This window comes from Borostomias antarcticus (genome assembly GCF_949987555.1).
Source record: "Borostomias antarcticus genome assembly, chromosome: 1".
Classification (NCBI taxonomy): domain Eukaryota; kingdom Metazoa; phylum Chordata; class Actinopteri; order Stomiiformes; family Stomiidae; genus Borostomias; species Borostomias antarcticus.
In genome coordinates, this window is record NC_140234.1 from 58,600,377 (window position 1) to 58,617,614 (window position 17,238).

At 42.9% G+C, this 17,238-nt stretch overlaps 1 protein-coding gene across 4 annotated transcripts in view; it reads right to left on the reverse strand.

Annotated features, from left to right (window-relative positions):
- Positions 1-17,238, reverse strand: part of dlg2 (discs, large homolog 2) — a gene marked incomplete at both ends in the record, with an annotated part of 124,684 nt that overhangs the window by 22,352 nt on the left and 85,094 nt on the right. For all 4 annotated transcript variants that reach the window (XM_084438417.1, XM_084438415.1, XM_084438416.1 and 1 more), the window contains 7 exons: positions 5,838-6,003; positions 10,893-11,037; positions 11,157-11,293; positions 11,870-12,039; positions 13,174-13,298; positions 13,874-13,924; positions 14,307-14,360. In XM_084438417.1, coding sequence (XP_084294543.1) covers positions 5,838-6,003; positions 10,893-11,037; positions 11,157-11,293; positions 11,870-12,039; positions 13,174-13,298; positions 13,874-13,924; positions 14,307-14,360 — 848 coding nt within the window. The remainder of the gene's footprint in view (positions 1-5,837; positions 6,004-10,892; positions 11,038-11,156; positions 11,294-11,869; positions 12,040-13,173; positions 13,299-13,873; positions 13,925-14,306; positions 14,361-17,238) is intronic.

Here is a 17,238-nt window from a genome sequence, read left to right on the forward strand (position 1 = left end):
AGGTTCGGGGAGAGAGAAGCGGAGACGGATGAGCGACACCACAGCGATTGGTTGAGGAGGGTGATGAGAATGCGTGGAATGACAACCTGTAATTAGCTTGTGGATGTTTACGTTTCAGTCTGAAGACATTTGAAACAAATTAAGACAACATAATACGGACACAGAGGGTGAAATTAAAACATCATGTAATTGTGATTAAAACATAAGTTAAACAAGTCTCAAGACTTGATGAGAAATGGATATGTGCTGTTTATGCACAAAAGAAGCTAGCTACTACAATAAATATTAATATTATGTTAATAAATATTAATACATGTTTAGTATTACCAGGAGAATCCTGGTAGTACCTGTACTTCTTGAAGAGGTGAGTCTTGAGCCTGTGTCAAACAATGCCCAGATAGCAAGCGGATCTGGGCCATATACAGGCCAGATCTGGCCCTTGTGGCTTAGTTCCGGCCCATATATGGCCCAGAATCATTACACATCCGCTTGCTATCTGGGTGGGCAGTGACTCTGCTGCTCCTGACGTTAGTGGGCAGTTCATTCCACCACTGCAGGGCCAGGACAGCAGAGTCGACGCCCATCTTTTGACACAGGCTCAAGACTCACCTCTTCAAGAAGCATTACCAGGATCCTCCCTCTTAAACAAATATTGTATTCATATTTGCTACTCTTGCACTTTGCCTTCAGCACTAGATTATGCTGTTAGTCACTTGCTTAGAAATTAGATGCACTTGTGAGTTCTGGTGAGTAGTGGTACAGTACACTGATGTAATATAATGTAGTACAAGGCTGCTGGTTATCCATTATTTGAAGGGATATTCATACTATTTAATATTATTAATACAGTATCTGACAGTAACGCTTTTGTGAATACAGCAGATACATTCATACTGCAGCAACCTTCATAGAACTTCATCCTGATCCTGATAAAGACTATTCGACTCTCTCTGGCTCCAACAGACCAGGAAGTCAGCCTTGAGGTGTCATTTTGAGGTGTCTCTAGTCTCTGTCGCCATCCAGTACTCCTCCAAAATGTCTGACAATGCCAACGCAACAGCTGGATAGCCTCTCCTAGACAGCCATGGCATTTACATGTAAATTCTGTCACAAAACTGGGGGATTCAGAATATAACTTTGAAAGTTCAGTAACAGCAGAGATGGTTGCAAACAGGTTTGGAATGTTTGTAACCACAGTGGTTCTAGAACACCATGTGTGTTTGGAATGTTTGGAACCACAGTGGTTCTAGAACACCATGTGTGTTCTCCACTGATGAACAGTTTCACAGTGTTGTGACATTTTGACAGTCACTTTTTGCAACTTATACAATTAATTTATGATTTAATCTCCTTTTGAATGTGTTTCTATTTCTGCTGTATATTTTTTTTAATTTTCATATTTTTACTCTCACACACAGTGGTTGGACTCCAACGCAAAAGGGAGACAATGAAAAAGCCAAAGGTCAAAGGTTAATCATATAGACTTGTTCTATATTTTTTGTATATCTTGTGTATGCATGTATGTATGTATGTCTGTATGTATGTATGCATGCATGCATGTATGTATGTATGTATGTATGTATGTATGTGTGTATGTATGTATGTATGTATGTATGTGTGTATGTATGTATGCATGTATGTATGTATGTATGTGTGTATGTATGTATGTATGTATGTATGTATGTATGTATGTATGTATGTATGTATGTATGTATGTATGCATGTATGTATGTATGTATGTATGTATGTATGCATGTATGTATGTATGTATGTGTGTATGTATGTATGTATGTATGCATGTATGTATGTATGTATGTATGTATGTATGTATGTATGTATGTATGTATGTGTGTATGTATGTATGTATGTATGTATGTATGTATGTATGCATGTATGTATGTATGTATGTATGTGTGTATGTATGTGTGTATGTATGTATGTATGTATGTATGTGTGTATGTATGTATGTATGTATGTATGTATGTATGTATGTATGTGTGTATGTATGTATGTATGTATGTATGTATGTATGTATGTATGCGTGTATGTATGTGTGTATGTATGTATGTATGTATGTATGTATGTATGTATGTATGTGTGTATGTATGTATGTATGTATGTATGTATGTATGCGTGTATGTATGTGTGTATGTATGTATGTATGTATGTATGTATGTATGTGTGTATGTATGTATGTATGTATGTATGTATGTATGTATGTATGTATGTATGTATGTATGTGTGTATGTATGTATGTATGTATGTATGTATGTATGCGTGTATGTATGTGTGTATGTATGTATGTATGTATGTATGTATGTATGTATGTGTGTATGTATGTATGTATGTATGTATGTATGTGTATTTATCTATCATGCATTGGGGATTGATGAATATATTTGACATGCTGGACAAGGCTGTGCTTCAGTGTAAACAGAGGGACAGATGGTGATAAAGCTACTGTGTAGCTACTCTATACTTCATGTGACGAGTCTCAGAATTGTGTGAGTGATTGAGTGAAATGAGATGAAACACGGTGCCACATTATGGGCCGTTGAAAAAGCCTCACCTCAACTGGAAGTGCTGGGAATCAAACCTGTGACCTTCTCCGTCATCCAACGAGGTATTTCTGATTGGACAGAGATGACACCAGTAAACACACAGAAATGACATCATCACCCACTCTAAACAAATTCTAAGATGATTCAGACTAAATAAGTCAAATAAGGAATGAAACCACGCTTGGATTCCCTACTTGAAGTTCAGGAGTACAGATTTTAAAGCATTAAAAAGAATGCCATGCTGTGATAAGATATTTGGATACATACAGTAGGTTCAGAGGAAGACACATGATACCGAAGCGACATGCTATACTTCACAAAGCACCAGAGAAACTGAGACATCATAAAACATCGTCCGGCTCAAGGGCACAATGGTAGGCAACGACTGTCGAGTGGCCTGGTGGTGATCCAGCTTGCTCTAACCACTGGCCTACAGTACCAGGAAAGCATGGAGGAAAAAAATCATACACATCCAAAAATACCTTCAGGTCAGGGTCAGGTTCTGGATTAAAAACATACTAGCATGAAAGAAGGATATATTTTGATATATATTTGTATTTGTATTTTGCATGTCATGTATTTTCTATCATGTATTTGGTATTTTTCACTTGTCTGTAATAGTGGGGTTTTATATATTTGATGTGTTTCTCACACTGGGGTCATGATGATCATGTGACCAGAATGGCATTGTAGGCCTATATAAGATGGCGTCTGTACTGTGTATGCATGTCCTCTTCCTGTCTGAAGAAGAGCTTTGGCTTGGAACGTCACATGATGTCAAGGGAGCTACTACAGTACCAGCAGATCTTCTTTCCCAGATAGCAAGCGGATCTGGGCCATATACAGGCCAGATCTGGCCCTTGTGGCTTAGTTCCGGCCCATATATGGCCCAGAATCATTACACATCCGCTTGTTATCTGGGTTTCCACGTTGAGCTAGCACCGTTTGAGCTACTATCCAAGTGATCTTTGGCCACTGGTTTACTAGTCTCTCTCCAGACTCAAATATCACGTTGAGTCGCTGCACTCCGCGTACTACATAATAGAGTCTGAGCCACTTCGCCGCCCAAGCTGGTGTTCTGAGGGCGTATCGACGGGTCAAAATTGAAAGAGTGACAGGTCGTAGCAGCCAATGAGAGACGCTAGCCCAGGTTAGATGGGCGGGGGAACATCTATGGGTGAGAACGCCTGATCGCGAAAGTCGTTACTGATTGGTTTCGCAGGGATTTGAGCACTGGATTTTTGCATGAAGTGTCCCAGACCCATAGAGAGATCTGCAGCGTGCAGTAACGTAGTTAGCGTAGCTGACGTAGTGTATCAGCGAAAGAACTCTCATGGGTCTGACAGTGAGACTGCTGGTTTAGTACTCGTAACCACCTATTACGCCTGCTGCACCTTGTTGGCTGTTATTCACAAACTACAAACAGTATTGGCAGTATGTGATAGTATAAAGGTTTATAAAGGGTTTCAAGTTGAGTGGATTGACCCCAACTAAAGCTCTAGAAGAGATAGATTTACATAATCTAATTCCTCTGAGCCAAGAGGTAAATTCTTCCTAGACCCAGCTTCTCTAAGGTTGGATCATCACTGGCTTTAATCCATCCCATCGACTGTATCCATTTACTGTATATTAGTGCCCAAATCATTCTTTAGCAACTTGGAAAGAAGTACTGTACCCCTGACCCACTTGCATAAATGGAGAACTATTTGCTCTGACACTTCACATAAAAGAAGAATAATGAATAGAGCGCTTGTGTGAATGTATGATCTTCTGAAATCCATAGTCATAATAATGTGAGAATGGGCCGTAATAATGGATGAAACTGAGTGTGAATGTGAACAGGAGAACAATGGAAGAAGAGAAAGAGCATTCTGAGCAGTATGGGTAGAGCGGCAGCATTTCAAGGTTGATCTACCCCCCGCGTTGGGCATCCACTGGTATAGTCTGAACACCCCCCATCTCGGGCCTCCCACTGGTATAGTCTGAACACCCCCCATCTCGGGCCTCCCACTGGTATAGTCTGAACACCCCCCATCTCAGGCCTCCCACTGGTATAGTCTGAACAACCCCCATCTCGGGCCTCCCACTGGTATAGTCTGAACACCCCCCATCTCAGACCTCCCACTGGTATAGTCTGAACACCCCCCATCTCGGGCCTCCCACTGGTATAGTCTGAACACCCCCCATCTCAGGCCTCCCACTGGTATAGTCTGAACACCCCCCATCTCGGGCCTCCCACTGGTATAGTCTGAACACCCCCCATCTCGAGCCTCCCACTGGTACAGTCTGAACACCCCCCATCTCAGGCCTCCCACTGGTATAGTCTGAACACCCCCCATCTCGGGCCTCCCACTGGTATAGTCTGAACACCCCCCCTCTCGGGCCTCCCACTGGTATAGTCTGAACACCCCCCATCTCGGGCCTCCCACTGGTATAGTCTGAACACCCCCCATCTCGGGCCTCCCACTGGTATAGTCTGAACACCCCCCATCTCGGGCCTCCCACTGGTATAGTCTGAACACCCCCCATCTCGGGCCTCCCACTGGTATAGTCTGAACACCCCCCATCTCGGGCCTCCCACTGGTATAGCCGGAATGCTCGCTCAGCTGAGCCGACCCATGAATGATTCAGAACAGGAAGCCGAGCAAACATCGCATCTGACTCCCCAGACATGCCTGATGCGCTGGGTCAATCATTAGCTGTTGTAGCGGTTTCTGAAAGGCCTGTTACGCCAACAGAGGGGACAACCTCCACTCAAAGACTACTGGGGCTTCAGACTCACGAGTCAGTCTCTAAACGCTGCGCTCAACTAGGCAGAGACCTCGAACATCTGGCATCGCGAGACTACCGGGGCTTTGGACCTGTCAGTTTAATGAGGAGTTACTGAGAGAGTGATAAATCCACTCAGACCAAATACCAAATAATGAAAAAACAAGCCTTTAAACCTTAAATCTGGGGCTAGTTGTGATGTAACGCCATTGATGGGGGAATGGCCGTCACTATCAAGGTCTTCCTGAAATACTGACTTTTTTGTCAGCTAGGGAGTTCAAGCCACACCCCCAGTGCCAATGTCAATGGGAGCTCCAAAATTAACCAAAAGGAACATTTACGTTATTGCTGACGTAAATAACATATAGCCTACTTAATGGGTGAAATAATGAGAAAACAGGCAGGGATGGTGGGCCGGGTTTCTAAACACTGGCCAGAGCAGGCCGGCTGGGGTGGGGGGGCGGGTTTCTACCTGTAGCTCTACTGGCTAGGCGCGGAGGTATTTACCGTAAAAAGGAAAAACCATCCAATCTGTTGATGTCCTCTTCCCCGAGTAAGTGTTTCGGGAGGGGGGAGTACCTCCCCGGGGAGATGGGGGGAAGACTGGACTTGTACTCCATAGTGCCGTTGTTGCCAGGGGAGGAGATGTGATTCTCCAGGCCGGGAGAGAAGGCTGGGTGGGAAGAGAAGGGATATTATAACATTATTATGTGGCCGGAAAACAAATTACACCTTGCTAGTCCAGTGAGTCAAGTACAGTAGGAATAAAGGATATGCAGTAATAATAATAACAATAGTAATAACAACAATAGCAATAACAACAATAATAACAAAAATAATAATAATGATGATAATAATAATAATAATAATAATAAATATAGCTGCAAGCAGCAATAACGGGGCCAAGCACAATGGACGCAAGAAAGACAACAAGGGAAACGTGGCATTGGAACCATGCATATGAGTGTCTGTGTCACCTGACCAGGTAAATCAGGTTAAATTCATGCAACAAAAATATGATCATGCAAGTGCAATGACATTCAATTCATCTGACGGCATCAAGTGAGTGTTAGGTCCTTTTTTGCATCTCATTATATTCATTGTAATTTGGGAGCTATCTACATTTTAGGACCTTTTTCTCTGCATGTCTACATGCCACGTGATCATTCTCCAGGCCTTCCATTTGCATGTGAGTATCTATATATGTCGCCTGACCAGATGAATCAGTGCAATCACATTGAATTCATGGCATCAAGTGAGTGTGAGGTTTATTTTTTGCATGTCATTACATTGATTGTATTTTGGTACATATGTTTTAGAACCTATTTCTCTGCATGTCTACATGCCACATGTTCGTTCTCCAGGCCTTCCATCTGCCTGGAAGGCCCACCTTTACCATCAAGTCTCAGTGCGGGGATTTCTTGATAATTCAGCTACCTATGAAGAACACTCACAACTTTTGTTTCTCTCTACACCTCACAGTTTCCAGAAGAATGGCCCCCCTACACTTGGTGTAAGTAGGCTATGTAGTCTGTGGGCTACTGTCCTCTCCCAGGATGAAGTGTTTAGATTGAAGGCTAAAACCCTCTCTCTGGTTGAAGTGTGTAAGCTATATACTGCAAAAGGTACACTATCCAAACTTGATACTCTTTACCACTCTACCATCCAGTTTGTCACCCATGCCACATACAATACACACCACTGCACTCGTTACTCTTTGGACAACTAACCTTCCCATCAAACCTGTCATAACATTCCCTAGTTTAATCTCATTTGGACCCTTCTCCAACTATCACCTCTCTACCTATGTCACATGTTACACTAAATGCCTCTCACACACTGACTCCTACAAAAGCCAGTTCATTTACAATGGCTCTACACAATATCCAGTCTTAAAGCAGACTTTAAAGATGTACACACACATCAATTCTTTATGAACGCTGATTGCATTTGTGTAACAGAAACATGGCTAACATCTGCCATAGCCACATTTGAGCTATGCATGTGACTATTTCTCTGCATGTCAACCTCCCACCTGGTCATTGTCCAGGCCTTACATCTGCCTGGGAGTCCCACCTTTACCATCAAGTATCACTGCAAGGATAGCTTGACAATTCAGCAATCTGTGAACAACACTCACAATTCTTGTTTCTCTCTTAACCTCACAGTTTTCAGAAGAATGCCCCTCTCCTACCCATACATTTGGTGTAAGTAGGCTATGTAATTTAAGGTCTACATTTCCATCCAATTGACCTGAATGACTACTGTCAAACTAAAGTGGAGTCCATATGCATTCAATTGTAGTGATCTTGATTATTTCAGTTAAACAAGCACATTCTTCATATAAGAAGAGACGACACATTGGTTTAATTCTTGCAATGAAAATACAATGAAAGTGCAATGGGGGTCCCTTTGCACAACAATGCTTATATAAACATCAAAATGTAATCTGACAGTGTTGTGCCCAATTAGTAAGTTGTAGAGCATGCCATCAGCTACGCATACAAGCATTATGAACCCCATTTAGCCACGGGGGGCGCTACAGCAATCAATTGTATTTAAGCCACTTTTAAGAATTTCGGCTCGTTATAGCGCCACTCTTTGGCCTAACTGCTTCATATTTCTTCAGTTCACTCAAGATATGCTCTGGTACTACTATATCTGTTTTGAAAAATACCATCCAAGCGGTTAGGCCTAAACAGGAAATGAGCTCTCTAGCGCCCCCATACAGTTTATTCTGGCCAGTAACGGAGGCTTTGCCTCGGGCAGACATTGTTGATATGAACACAAGGTTTTGTGGTGTTCCATGCATTCCTTCAGAAGTTGTATGCCTTTTTGTGAAAAGCCACACCCTCTGCAATATTCAATTGCTCACAGTGGCTATTTTCATCAAGTTTTCTTAATTATGCCGAGATGGAACTTTAGATATTCATTGCTAGATTATATATACTGTGCTTCATGTAGATTGACAAAACTTCCTATGAGGAGATAGATTTTAAGTGTTTTTCAAAAAATGCAAGATTGTTGCAAATTAACATAATCTGAAGTTATGGCTCCTTGAGGCAAATTTGTTCAACCTGATGAGACATATATGCCTCCAAAGCGTCATGACTCTAGCTCCAACGGGGCATGAGATATGACCTTTCAAAGTTAGCATTTTAGCCCCTTTTATGTATTTTGGCTTGTTATAGCGCCACCCTGTGGCCAATCAGGCTCTTCTTTCTCGAGTGACCATTAGACATACCCTGGTACCACTGGACCGTGGTTCGGAAAGCTCTGCATGGCGGTTAGGCCTAAACTGAAAATGAGCTCTCTAGCGCCCCCATTTGGTTTGATTCGGCCAATAATGCAGTGGCCGCCTCAGGTTATATCTGCACAGATGTCTACCAAGTGGCGTGGTGTTCTGCACAACCCTTAAGAAAGTATACCCCTTTATGTGAAAAGCCACGCCCCATGCCATTTTCATTGGCTCATAGTTGCTGTTAAATGTAACTTTTTCTACTTTTGCCGAGATGGAATTATAGATATCCGTCCTTAGATTGTGTGTACCCAGTATCATGCAGATTGGTCAAAGTCTCTAGGAGGAGATAGATTTTAAGCATTTTTCAAAAAATTCAAAATGGCGGAAAATCTATATAACCGGAAGTTATGGGTCCTTGAGGCAAATTTGTTCATCGTGAGGAGAGACATATGTGTGCAAAGTGTCATGTCTGTAGGTCAAACGGGGCCTGAGATATGCCTGTTCAAAGTTCGGAACTTCAGTCGGCTGCTATAGCGCCCCCTTTTGGCCAATCAATGTGAGACTTGCTCCATGGCTTCGGGCCATAAGCCTCTACCATCGTGCCAAGTTTTCGTAAAAAGTTACCAATCGGCTATAGGGCCTGGCATAGGCTCCCATGGCGGAAAAATAATAATAATAACACTACCAATAACAATAGGGTCTTCGCCCCTTTGGGGCTTGGCCCCTAATAATAATAATACCATCAATAACAATAGGGTCTTCGCCCCTTCGGGGCTTGGCCCCTAATAATACCATCAATTACAATAGGGTCTTCGCCCCTACGGGGCTTGGCCCCTAAATATAGCTGCAAGCAGCAATGTGGGGGCCAAGCAGGACATGCGACCAGCGCATAAAAGACAACAAGCGAAACACGTCATAGGAGTCTATTCAAATCGCTACCGCAGTTTTGAAAATCGGGCGTACGGTTCAGAATATACGCACTTCCAACTTTGACAGGTTGGTGGCGCTAGAGACTTTGAGGTGTCGACATAGACTTGGTGACAGGGGTCTCGGGACCGTCCACGATGAGTGTGCCTAATGTGGTTATGATACATCAAAACCTTACTGAGATTTGACCACACTTCCTGTTTGGCGGCTTGGACGCCAAATTCGATTGGCTGTAGCGAGCGAACACCTTCGACAATCGAAAATCCCTCTAGGAGTTTTGTGGACATTAGTCTAAAGAATGTGTACAGCCAGTTTCATGCAGATTGGTGAAAATCCTTAGGAGAAGATACATTTTAAGTGTTTTACACAAAATACAAAATGGCGGGAAATCCAATTGGTGGAAAATGACATCATAGGATGCGATGAACTCGGCATGAGCGAGGGATTCCAACGGTACCTCATTTTTCAAAATCGGTTACACAGGTCAAAAGTTGTGTGCATTAACGCACTTCCAACTTTGACATGGTGGTGGCGCTAGAGGGTTTGAGCTGTCAATATGCCACTTTCTGCCAGAGGTCATGGGACTGTCCCCGATGAGTGTGCCAAATGTGGCTTTAATACATTAACAATTTTCTGAGATATGACCACACTTCCTGTTTGGCGGCTTGGACACCAAATTTGATTGGCTGTAGCGGGCGAACCCTTTCGAAAATTGAAAATCCCTGAACATCCTATGTGGACATTGGTCTAGAGAATGTGCCTACCGAGTTTCGTGCAGATTGGTCAAAATTCCTAGGAGGAGATACATTTGAAGTGTTTTTCAAAAAATTCAAGATGGCGGAAAATCTATATAACCGGAAGTTATGGGTCCTTGAGGCAAATTTGTTCATCATGAGGAGAGACATATGTGTGCAAAGTTTCATGTCTGTAGGTCAAACGGGGCCTGAGATATGCCTGTTCAAAGTTCGCAACTTCAGTCGGCTGCTATAGCGCCCCCTATTGGCTAATCGATCTGGGTCGTGCTCCATGGACTCAGCACATCATCCTCTACCATCATGCAAATTTTGGTAAAAAGTTACCACTCCGTTCTATAGGCTGCCATTGACTCCCATGGCGGAAAAAAGAATAATAATAATAATAATAATAATAATACCATCAATAACAATAGGGTCTTCGCCCCTTCGGGGCTTGGCCCCTAATAATAATACTAATAATTATTTTTTTTTAAATTATTTTTATTATTATTTTTGTTTGTTTGTTTGTTTGTTTGTTTGTCTAGTGCCATTCAGGACACTCAAGGTTGCCTTTTGAGACTTCGTAGCTACGTATTTGCGTGATGCAGGTTCCTGACATTGTAAAGCTGTTGAGAGGAAGGAGAGAAAGGGAACGCTCACAGTGTGTGATATCAGGAGGCCCATAGGGATCGGATAAGTAAACACTGGTGGGCTTCCCCACTTTCAGGTAGACCACATCAGACGTGTTCTTCAGGATGGCTACGGCCTCCTCGTGAGAGACCTCTTCCAGGGTGTAGTTGTTCACCTGTGTGGATGAGGGGAAAGGACGCATGGAGATCAGAGGTTCTACTATTCCTATTAGACATTCTAACATTTAAAAACAGAAGAAGAAAAGGGAAGTGAATTTGAGCCCCGCTGACTCACCATGAGCAGTCTGTCCCCGACCTGCAGCCGCCCGTCCTTCTGGGCCGCCCCTCCGTCGATGATCTTGGTGACGTAGATGCTGTTGTCACCGGGCATGTGCTGGTTCCCCACCCCTCCGGCGATGCTGAAGCCCAGCCCTGCGGAGACGAGCCGGGGGAGAGGGAGGCGGAAGAGAGGAAGCGCCCTCACGCGCTTTAGTACTGCCTTTGTTGTTGTTTTATCTGTATAGTGTGTATTTATGTGCTGTATGGTGTTGTCTTGTTTTGTCGGCTTGCCACTGAACTAGTAGCCACTCAGGGACAAAAAGTTGAGTTAAGTTGAGTTGAGCTGGAACAATCCCTCATACTCCCGGATATGATAGATGATAGGATCGGATGTATCCTTGAAAAACCTGCATATCCATGTTTTTTGGGGGGATGCGTCCGATTATCTGCTAACTGCTGCATGGGGCAGTATGTGGGATTGTTCCAGACTGGATACACCAGTCTTCTTTTCATACGCCGGTGACCTTTGGAAAGAGCTTTCACCAGAGCCCCAGACCTAAAATCGAATGCATTTTAACGACCTAAAATATCATGTTGATTACATCCAGAATCATTTAGCCGGTCACCAGAGAGAGACCAGTGTGTTATCACGGTCCAGGGTGTTAGAGAGATCAGTGGAGAGAGGGTGTGGTCAAGGTGAGAGAGAAAGGGAATGGAACGTGTGCCAACCTTTTGGTCCTTTGATGAGTTTGATCTCGATGACCGTCTCCAGCATGGGTCTCCTACGCCGGACATAGAGGCGGACGATGGACCCCGCCACCTTGAGGGCCTCTACGGCTCCACTGTGTGACACCTCGGACACGTCTGAGTCGTTGACCCGTAGGATGCAGTCGTTCACTCTGGGAGGGCGGGAACACGACAGGATGAATGTTGAGTTGAGGAAGGAAACTTTTCAGGTAAATTGTGGTGGTATGTAATGTATGTGAGCCTAGCATCGGTCAGTGTGTGTGCTGTGTGTGTGTGTGTGTGTGTGTGTGTGTGTGTGTGTGTGACAGCACACGTGAGAGAAAACCCTTCTGCAGATTGAGCACAAGGGCCAGCTGAGACCCAAAGTTTGTAGCACACACACACAGACACACACACATACACACACACACACACACACACACACACACACACACACACACACACACACACACACAGACACACACACACACACACTTTGAACACACACACACTTTGAACAGCATTTATATCATACATAGTACTGAAAATCTAATTTGATTTGCCATCTAATCTACAATCCCAGAATCCAGTAGCACCAAGTACACACGCCTTGAGATGTGAAATGTCTCTTCTGTCTTTTATCTAATTATATCAGTCAAAGTCAAGTCAGTTTTATTTGTGGGTATGAGTAGCGAAGTGTTCTTCTGTCAGCTCCTGCACTGCGCACACGCGCAGAGCAATATATAGAGGTAAAATACATATATAAGACAAACAATGCGTTCTGTATCTACCTGTACTGTAGATACAAGAAACAAGGTATATCATTATATACATCAATGGATGGGATGCTGGAGAGGTTGTGCAGTTGAGTTAGATAGAGAGGATATTATATATATATATACACTGTATATATTTAAATATATTTATATATATATATATATATATATATATATATATATATATATACATTATAGAGAGAGAGTCTATTGATATGTATATTCACATAGAGAATGTAGTTATATATATATATATATATATATATATATATATATTCTACCCAGTATAAATATAATAATGCGCCACTGTGCTGAGGGTAGCTACTGTACTGAGCACCTGAGTATAGCTATGAGCAATTGAAAAATGATACTGTAACACAGAGCGTATCATCTACTGTACGCCTGCTGTACATGCGACCCAGAAAAGATCAGCGAGGAGATTCTGTGTAGTAGAGGATCTGTGTGATGTCAGCGCTTCCTGTCGCATGCGCCCGGCATCCCGGGCGCCGGGGGGGTTTTGACCACACTGACCGTAGACGCCCATCCTCGGCCGCCGCCCCCCCGGTGATGATCTTGGTGATGAAGATGCCTGGGTCGTCGCCGACGTGGGGATTATCGGTCCCTCCGGCGATGCTGAATCCCAACCCTGAGTTTCCCTAGTGGGAGGGGGGGGGGGGGTGGAAGACACAGTATCTAAAAACACCAGTCATGATGACTCTACACATGTGGACCATAATCCCTGTGACCGGCCGCCTTCGTATTGTTCGCTCTGCAAGCTCTGAGGGATGTGAACGGTCTGTGCTTTAGCATAACACATGCGACCTTTGACCTTCATATCTAGAGGGTATGTGTATGAGCATAAAATTGAAAGATGAACAGTGGGACACAAATACTGTACAAACTGGAAAATCATTTTGACTTGCTCGTGTCAAACCATTTCCATCCATCCTACCGTACATTTATGAACCGAGTTAACGGCTAAATCACTATCCACAGTAGTGGCATTGCTACATTTGTGCATTATATCCACATTTCCAAACACTTATTACAACAAAACAAGCACAATGAATACTAGCATTAGTACTAGAACAGTATTAGTATGAGCACTAAGTGGCAATGATCTTTCACCTTCATCTGTGACGATGGAAATACATTTTCCCCGATTACAGTAATCCATAGTAAAATGTACAGTACTCACATCATACACAGTGGTAATCGCTGTCTTACTTACACGTTCCAGAGTAATCTCTTCAAACTCGTATTCGATCTCCGTCCCGTTGATCTGAAGGACATACATGAGAGAGGGATCATTTTGACATCCGACAATAACATTTCCGGCCAACTCATTTTCCGGAGTAGTCATATCTCTTATTCCTACAGCATACAGTAGCACAGTATGGTGTAGCTTCTGTGTACGCACAGAAAGGCTCTTGAGAAATCCTGCAGTGTGAATAAACGGATGGTTCTGTTACTTGTACAAAATGCTACAGTACAAACCCAGATAGCAAGCGGATCTGGGCCATATACAGGCCAGATCTGGCCCTTGTGGCTTAGTTCCGGCCCATATATGGCCCAGAATTATTACACATCTGCTTGCTATCTGGGAAGTGTAATGTTACAGCATAACGTCACAACAGTGGAGACAAACTGAGTAAGAAACTTACGTAAGGTGCTGACTCCAAAGTATCCGTGTTGACTATTATTGGGGCGGGGCTCGCCTGGAATGAATAAAATAATAATGATTAATAATTATAATATTATTAGTTATTACATTATTAATTTGTACTGTGCAAGATAGAGAGGCCAATTATTTAAGGGGATCAATGCTTGTGATTGAGATAGTAGCTGTTTTATCAACGGTGCACTGCTGCCGAATATGTAAATGGTTTCTTCACAGCCTGTGAAGTCTGGGGGCGTCGGAGCACATCTGAGTGCACTCCATTAAAGGTTGAATAAAGACAAACATCAAACAAATGTGGGTTATTGAGCAAAAGAAGAAGCTGCACTGTACAGTACCACCGAATGTACCATACAGGACGCACTACAGTCACATATCACGCCACACTCGCCACACACACATACTGAACACACACTCACATACTGCACTCATTATACTCGCCACACTCACTGTATATTCACTGACCGCACTCCATTTTGTATCCATTTTTGCACTAGTATTTTGTACTGCTCCTTGCACTGTCCTGTCTTTGCACTGTCCTGTCTCGTCCCTGCACCCTGTCCAATGTTGTCTCTGTGTTATAGACCATGCCCCAAAGCAAATTCCTAGTACGTGAAAAAACTACAATGGCAATAAAAATAATTCTGATTCTGAAGAGCATTCAAGTGAAAATATGTGTTGTCACTCTGTTGAACAGGGCTTTTTATATTACTTGTTTTACATTGATTGGGGTAGAATTAATTTGATTGACTATGGTGCCTGGCTGGTGTCTGGCTGGTCTTATTTTTATCATGGTTTTAAGGAAATTATAGATAGACATGCACCACAAGGACTGAGCAAAGGAGGAAGACTGGCTCAAGTTCAGGCAGCTTAGAAATAGTTTCACATCACATATTAAAAAGTCAAAATCTAAGTATTATCTTTCTGCTACCACTAAAAATTTTAATAACCCAAGGATATTCTGGAAAACTATCAAATCTTTATCTATCAGTGGAAACTTTGAGTTACTTCCTAGCATTGGCACATAATCTGTCACTAAGTTAGATCCTAAAAACCTGCTGGTCCAGACAACTTAGAACCATTCTTCTTAATAATAGCTGCTGATTTTATTACACCACCGTACACATTTTTTGTTTATACCTCTCCCTAAGCACACATATGATCCCAAAAATGTGGAGGTCAGCCTGTTCTCCCTCTGCTAAAAGGGAGAGGCCACTTTATTAAATATTAATGAATTATAGGCCCATTTAAAAGTTGTCAGTTCTGGTTAAGATCTTTGAAAAACTTACAGTAAGTGAATAGTACACCAGTCTGGCTTCAGAAGGTAACGTAGCACCATTATAGGAATAATGAAAATGATTAACGATATTTTGGGCATTATGGGTAAAGAGTTGTGCTGCTCTGCTCTGTGTATTGGTCTCTCCAAGGCTTTTGATACAGTCAAAATCTTATTCCGAAGCAGAGGCTGATTATCGGTTTATCAGAGCAGGCAGAGGGTGGTTTGTGAATTACCTAATGGAAAGATCTCAATATGTCCAATTTGACGGGCTCACCTCTAAGTGGCTAAACATTTGTAATGGTGTACCTCAGGGTTCCGTTTTAGGACCGCTGTTATTTTCTATCTATGTTAATAGTTTAGGTCATAATGTGGATGGAGCTGACTTTCATTTTTCTGCAGATATTACTGTGGTATTAGTATGCTGGTCCCTCCATTAAGGAGACTCTTGCCAATTTGCAGGCTGTTTTTAATATTATTCAGACTCGACTCTCACTAACTGTAAAGCACTAACTCATCTCTGTAGACTGTAGTCCAGGTCTGGTTGGCCTGTGCAGACCTTGCAGTGGCTCAGTCATTGGTTCCTGTTCATTTATAAAGCCCTCCTAGGTAAACTCCCATCCTACATCTGTTCTCTGATTGCACAGACCTGTCAGTAGTCGGAGATCTCAAGATGTGAAGGACTGAACTGCCAAACAAAGCCGTTATGTGCTCTGCTCCACACACTTGAAATAGCCTTCAAAAACACTTGGAAGTATGGAAATTGGTCTCTCTGCCTGCTTTTAAAGCTCTTATAAGCTCAATGATAACTGACTCCGTTGGTACGTGTCAATGTCCATAGGTATTTTAATTTGTACATTCTATAACTTTGAATGCATTTCTTTTATGTTTCCTTGTGGTTTTTATTGTTCTTTCTGTCTGTAACGTTTGATGCTGCTATTTTGGCCAGGTCTCTCTTGTAAATGAGATCATTGATCTCAATAAAGATAAAATAAAGATTAAATAAATAAAACAATGTTGGCTGTAGCCCCTGAATGTTGTTGTTTGTTTTATATTTACTGTTTCTAATCGTATGAAATCAAAATGTGCGTTTATCATCAGAGCAAACCTCTTTGGCTGCACTAGTTTCTAAGAGCGCAAGCCTGACGCGCTCCAGTTGATTTTGCTCAATAATTGAAGGGATATTCTATGTATGGAGACTCCTAAAATCAATCTATGAATAATTCACAAACATTTGTTCCTACAGTAAGTAAAAGCAGTCGACAGCACAAGGCAAAAATAATGGAGGGGATAAAACCAAAGGGAGTGTATGATAGAGAGAGTGGGGGGGGGGGGAGCGAGTGAGAGGGAGAGAGAGGGAGAAGGAGAGATGGAGGTGGAAAGAGGGATATAAGAGAGAGGGAGGGAGAGAGAGGGGTAAACAGAGGGAGAGGGAGAGAGAGAGGGATATGGGAGAGAGGGAGGGAGGGAGAGGTGGAAAGAGAGGGATATGGGAGAGAGGGAGGGAGAGAGAGAGGTAAAGAGAGGGAGAGGGGGAGAGAGAGGGAGGGAGGGAGAGGTGGAAAGAGAGGGATATGGGAGAGAGGGAGGGAGAGAGAGGGGTAAACAGAGGGAGAGGGGGAGAGAGAGGGATATGGGAGAG